Source organism: Triticum urartu, chromosome 3 (genome assembly GCF_003073215.2).
Source record: "Triticum urartu cultivar G1812 chromosome 3, Tu2.1, whole genome shotgun sequence".
Classification (NCBI taxonomy): Eukaryota; Viridiplantae; Streptophyta; class Magnoliopsida; order Poales; family Poaceae; genus Triticum; species Triticum urartu.
The window spans coordinates 101,214,863-101,221,559 of record NC_053024.1 but is presented as its reverse complement, the minus strand read 5'-3'; the positions used below and the strand labels follow the sequence as shown (position 1 = coordinate 101,221,559).

The window sequence follows — 6,697 nt, the reverse complement described above, 5'->3', positions numbered from 1 at the left end:
AGACTGGAGCATTTTTCATGAAGAAGACTTTATTTACTTAAAAGAAAAATCAATACGCATTATGCTATGTGACACGGAGGGTCACATAAAAAGTGGTCCTGCTAACAACTTAACAAAACACACTGCCACAACCGAAGGTCAAATAAGAACCGATCAATGCTGCTAACGTAGTTATATCTTCTTCCTTTTCATGAGCGTTGCCTTTTACTCTTTGCTACTCCCTCTATCCCATAATATAAAAATGTTTTTGACACTAACGTAGTTTTTATATTATGGGACGGAGGAAGTAATGGATGACTCACCATGTATGAACATATACAGTCATGAATGGAACCGAAGACTCAGCTTTGGACCGAAGCCTCCCCGCTGCTACTGTTTGGTCACAAGCACCCTGGGCCTCATGGGCCACGAAAAGAGGAGACGACGAGACGGCAAAAGACCCGCTGTTTTTTCTGCAGCATAAACAGAAGACTCTCGGTGTGCAAGAGAGTTGACGACCTCCGAGACCACTTGTACTGGACAACGCCGCACGGCTGGCTGCTCATGGCGCACCCTGGCTCACGCCTGACATTCCTGTGGAACCCATTCACGCGCCAAAGAATCGGCCTGCCCCCTGATACAGAGAAGTTCCTCACGAGGAACCCGGTCAGGTGCGTGCTCTCGCACGAGCCCGCGGACCCAAGCTGCGTGGTGCTTGTGGTGAACCGCGTGGACACGGTGCTCTGGTACTGCCGCCCGGGAGCAGCCGCCGAGTGGTCCGAGCACGGCTAAGTACTATCAAAATCGACCCAGACACCATAATCTAGTTTTTCTGTTTCCCAAAATTCTCTTGCTTCTTCACCGCTTTGTCCCAATTTGTAACTCCACATGTTTGTCACATAGGTGTCATCCCTCACAGCAGGCCACGCGCACTCCTGCTTGGGCACAAATGCGAGTTCGCCGTCATGTTGAACAAGGTCAGCAGGGATGGCCTCGGGCCAATCAAAGAGCCTGGGGAGGAAGATCCTGTCCTGCATCCACCTGGCGCCGGTCTTCTTCATCGTCGTCGTGAGCGTGCCGGTGAACAGGACGCTCCCCTCCAGGCTCTCCACCTTCTCCCACTCCATGGTGTGCTCGTTGAGCTTGACGACGTTGACCGGCGGCCCACGGAGGCCGACCAGGACGGCCATGAGCTCGTCTTGGCCGGACTCGACGAGGTAGCTGTCTTCGCATTCGAACCCGAAGCTCCGGGGCTTCTCCAGGATCTCAAACCCTTGGTCGTGCATGCGCTGGTCGTACACCGCCAGCCTCCCGTCCTGTCCCAGCAGGTAGAGCAACCCGCCGTGGAAGACCGGGTTACAGCTCGGCGACGGCACGAACGCCGGTCCGAACTCGTACGGGGTGAAGTCCCAGTCCGTCCACCCGCCATCGCCGTTCCTGAAGGAGAGCGCGGCCTGCAGCCGCAGAAACATGACCGCGCTGACACCGACCATCCTGCCCGCCGCGCCGTCGCCGCCGTCGCCGACGACGAAGTCGAACCCGACTTGATCGACCGGCGGCATGTCCCGAGGGTGGCGCCTGCGATAAGCACGCCAAGGTACGCTGAGTATTATATACAGAGCAGTCCCGAGGGTGGTTGTAAGCTAGACTCCGGCGGCCCTTGGGCCTTGGAGATAAGACGGAGCACGCCGGTAGGAGGGACGTAGTTGCGCCGACGAGGTAGGGGTGGCGTTCCAATTTTTTTTATTTTTCTAGGATCTTGGCGTTCTGTAGTTGGAATAATGTTTTCTTTGTCCTGCATTCGCTTTGACGACGTGTCTAGCTACGGCGAAGGGTGTGTGGAAGGTGTGTCATCAACGAGTTTCCTTAAATTTGCTTGATGCTGGTTTTTGATGGATCTGTTTGGATCCAATCGACGTTTCTCTTCGACAGATTCGTATATATTCGGCCGACCCTTGTTTTAGTTGGCGCGCTTGCAGGTGTGGTTGCTGCGATCTACGCCTATTTTCGTTGGCGAATTTTGCTGTTTTGGTGCAAGTTTTTCTGGGGCTTAGTTGGACGACTTTTTGACTATCCACTGTAAGAAAGTTTGTGTGGTTCCGGCGTAGGAGGAGTGATGACGGAGGAGCACCTTCAGTTTGGTCTAGTGCTTGTAGTCATCGTTATATGGTTGTGATTTTTATCTTCTGAATTTTTAAACGGGGGATGTTCACCCACCTGGATTTTTATACACAGAGGGCTAAAGCCCAAGTGTTTCTAGCGGTGGGAAGAGGACATTAGGATGGAGGGGGACACACACAACGAACATATCACACGAACACAACAAGAACACACCGCTCACCCCACACCCATGCCGGCAAGGTGTGACTCGACCAGAGCACGCAACCAAACATCCATGTGACCTCGTCATCGCATTGTCCCACAACATCGCATCCCTACAACAATTAAGGGTGAGGGAGAGGGAGGGTGAGGGCGACCCCCCCCCCCCCCCCCCCCCCCCCTCTTTGAAGTGAAGACGACGACGTTCCTCTTCCACAGATGCCAACACGAAGGAGTTCTGAGTGACTGCAATTTCTGTTAATTCATTGTATTTTTTGTATTGCCATTGCATTTTATCAATAAACTGGAGCATTTATCATGAAAATGACAGCTGCCAAACATCTGTGTGACCACAAGTGTCTATCGGGAGCCAGTCGTGCCACAACATCGTGTTGTCCCGACAACAATTGAGGGTGAGGGGGAGGGAGGGTGTTCCTCCGCTTCCACAGATGCCAATAGCAAAGCAACACAAAGGCGTTCAGAGTGGCTGCAATTTCTGTTAATTCATTGCATCTTTGTAGTGCCATTGCATCTTATCAATAGGCTGGAGCATTTCTCACGAAAAATACTTTGCTTTGATTAAAGAAAATCAATACGCGGTATGCTATGTGACACGGAGGGTCACATAAAAAGTGGTCCTGCTAACAGCTTAACAAAGCACACTGCCACAACCAGGTCAAAGAAGAACCGATCAATGCTGCTAACGTAGCTATATCATGTTTTCATGAGCGCTGCCTTTTGCTCCATTATGCCCATTGACTCACCCATGTATGAACATGTAGAGCCATGAAGGGAACCGAAGACTCAGCTTTGGATCGGAGCTTCTCCCCGCTGCTACTGTTTGGTCACAAGCACCCTAGGCCTCATGGGACCAACGCTGACGGTGAGCCCGACGAAGATGCTGAAAACGACGAGACCGAGAAGAAGGCAGAAGATCCGCTGTTTTTCTTCTACAGCATAAGCAGAAGACGCTCGGTGTGCAAGATTGTGGATGACCTCCGAGACCACTTGTACTGGACAACGCCGCACGGCTGGCTGCTCATGGCGCACCCTGACTCACGCCTGACGTTCCTGTGGAACCCGTTCACGCGCCAGAGAGTCGGCCTGCCCCCTGATCGAGACAAGTTTCTGACTTTGAACCCGGTGAGGTGCCTGCTGTCGCACGAGCCCACGGACCCAGCCTGCGTGGTGCTGGTGGTGAACTGCGTGGACACGGTGCTCTGGTACTGCCGCCCGGGAGGAGCCGCCGAGTGGTCCGAGCACGGCTATTACCAGGCAGGCACCCTGGGCACCCACCATGATCGTGACGGTGTCATCCATGCAATGAACCTCGTGACGGCGGCGGGCGGGAAGTTCTACGCGAGCCTGCTGGGCGCCACCGTCCTGACGCTGGAGTTCTCGTCGGGTCCGGCCTTCGCAGAAACCCCTATCGCCGAGCAGCCATGTCACCCGATGTACCGCGTCTGGAGCCTTCACCTGCTGGAGTCACGCGGGGAGCTCTTCAGCGTCTCCCTGTACCACCCGTTGATGGGGCGGTGCGACAAGGTTGCCCAGATAGTCGTCCGCAGGCTCGACTTGCCGGCGAGGGCTTGGGTGGAGGTGGACGCCGTCGGGGACCGGGCCTTCTTCTTGGTCGACGCCGTCCACTTTGGCGCGTCGCTCGGCGCGGAGGAGGCCGGTCTCAAGGGGAACTGCGTTTACTATCTGAGGCGCGGAGAAAAGGGGCTGTATGTCTACGACATGGGGCGTGGAACCACTGCCATGCACGACCCCGGTCCGGATTTGCCGACTAAGGCCCCGTTCTGAAGCTCTCCAGGTTCAGGAAATCCACGATTCCAGCTTCGTGCGCCAGCGTCCAACTTCCGTGAGGAGCTACGTGCGTTCGGGAGGCTCTAGCCAGCTTCTCATACGCTGGCGTTGGGCTATAGGGCTGTTTAGAGCGAAAGGTGTGTACATGGGCTATTAGGGAACACAGATAATGACATGGGCTGCAGGCCCAATTCGGAGTGAAGGATGTGGATGACCCTGATGCACCCACGTCTACTGGCTGGTTCCTACGAGAGCTCGGAAGAAAAGAAATCGGGAGGCTCACCGAACCGGTATGCAACTTAGCGGTGGCATTCCCTGTAATTACATCGAACTCCCGCTTCTCGTTTTAGCGAAGCTGGCCAACCGCCGCTTCTCGTCTCTGCAAAAATTGCACAGGTGGATCCTCGTCTCCGCGAAGCTGGCTCCTCGAAGCTGGAGCGTTCGGGATCGATTCACGTAGGAATTCTAGGAAGCTGGCTCGTGGAGAGGATCCGAACGGGCCCTAAATAGCATAAAACTACTAGCTTATAGGTTAAGGTTTCAGAAAACTATCATTTTTCAATTTTTCTCAGAAAGCTATCAGTCGCGCGGTTCGCTGTTTCAAAAAACCCAAAACGCCCGTGACTAGCGATTGAACCATTTTTTTGACCGCCCGGACCCACATGTGAGGCCACCTGGCCACGCGCGCTCACGACGCGGCCGTTGACGGCCGTTAGCCCGTACGGCCCGGTCGGAACTGGGGTAAATAACCCCCCTCGGTCGGTCGGGCGCTCCTGATCACTCACTCTCTCCCTGCTCGCTCACTCCCCTGCTCTCACTCCCCTGCTCCAGTACGAGCTCGCCGCCGCTCGCCGTCTTTGAGGTGGCTCGCCGTTGACCTCCTTGCCACCATGCCTTCCTGGAACGACGAGGAAACTAGCTCGGAGGAGGAGTGCGAGGTCGTCAGCATGGACATGGGACTTATGGTAAGTTCTTTGCCACCTATGGTTAGGGTTAGGTGCTAGTAGGCCTAGGCTACCGCCATGGATCTTGCTAAGTGTAGTGTTGTTGTTGTAGGATTCTTGTTCAATAGTGAGGGTGGGTTTGATTGTAGGATTGATGTAAGATAGGGTTCATCTCAGTACAGTGTTAGGGTTCATGTTGAGTTGGAGATTTTTTTAGTGTTCATGTTTAATGAAGCGTGCAAATATATTCTGGTGTTGAGTGCAGATTGAAACTAGTGTTTGCTGGTTATTTTGGTTGCAGGAGGAACCAGACACCACTGTGGAGCCCTTTTTCTGTGGCCTACTTGAGCTTGCTCATCCCAAGTGCATTCTGCATCAAATGAGGCCTATTAAGCGTGTTGCTTTTGAAGGGCCTTTAACAGGAAGGCATTTCTATGGCTGCCCAGTCCAGGTTAGATGGCAATAAACTTTTCTGCTATGTATGGTCACTGATGATTGATATGATGCAGCACTTTGTTTGATATGATGCCAATAAACATTTTTCTGCTATGTATTTTTGTTACTTTGGAAACTTAATCATGGCATTATAATAACTTATCATATCTCATTTATGTTATTCATTGTTAGAAATTATCAAGTATATACAAGTTAATTATGGAACTGAAATAAGCTCCTAGTCCATTTGTAATAACTTATCACATTTATAAATGCAGGAAAATGGTGTGAATTGTGGTGTTGTAGAGTGGGTTGATGGGGCTTGGCCAACTGTTCTTCAGAAATGTTTGTGCAAGCTATGGGAGATGTTCCATGAGCAGAACTTTGGAAGGGTACATGACAAGGAGAAGTTTGAGAAGGAGTTGGCCAGTGTAACACCCCGGGTGTCATGCTACAGTAAACTCCTATTAATGGTGTCACATCATCATTATTAAATTTTGCTAATCATCACTTTGTCCAAAACCGACCTCAAATTCAAATTTAAAAGACAAGTCAAAATTATTTCTCCTCAAGCTATAAAACTAAAATGTTCGAATAGTTCTATACGATTTCCTTGTTCAATGTCATGTGAAACCAACTTGGTTTGACTCACAAATAAATTCCTAGGAAATTAATAAGTGGTCCAAACTCATTTAAATTGCCCTTTTCAAAATAAGCAAATATTTATAATTTTCCAAATGATGTGAAACATTGTGTGTGGTCTCAAAATATTGCCTACTAATTATGTGCCAAATTTCAAGTTGAACTAAATTTAATTACTTTGACAATTAAGTAGAAAACAGTATGAAATTAATAAAGCAGAAAACTTAAAAAAGAAAATGGGCCAAGTGCACACCGAGCATTAAAAGCCTAGTGCTACAGTAGCGCGGCCCAAGCCCACCAGGGCCTTCTCCATCTTCTCTGTACAGGAGGCAGAGACCTGTGCGTGGCGCACATCCACGCCTCCATGACCGCTGTGTCGACCATCCGGCGAGTCCCCGCGGTGTACAAGACCATCCCCAAGCCCCAGGACAAACCCTAGACGCCCAGTTCCCTCGTTTCCCCCTCGCACTCGATCTGGAAGAGGAGCCGAAGCTTCCGGCGCCGCGCCATAGTCGTCATCGCGGCCGCCGGCCTCCCCTTGCTGCACCAAGGTGTCCAGAAGCCTCCCC

The 6,697-nt window shown here is 51.6% G+C and overlaps 1 protein-coding gene across 1 annotated transcript; it reads left to right on the top strand.

The window, feature by feature from the left end:
- The first annotated feature begins 428 nt into the window (after positions 1–428).
- On the top strand, positions 429–5,048 carry LOC125543127. Its single transcript, XM_048706379.1, has 3 exons — positions 429–771; positions 883–1,576; positions 3,081–5,048. Exons 2-3 carry the CDS (start codon positions 945–947, stop codon positions 4,102–4,104), a joined length of 1,656 nt encoding a protein of 551 aa, XP_048562336.1. The 5' UTR covers positions 429–771; positions 883–944; the 3' UTR covers positions 4,105–5,048.
- Positions 5,049–6,697: the final 1,649 nt, after the last annotated feature.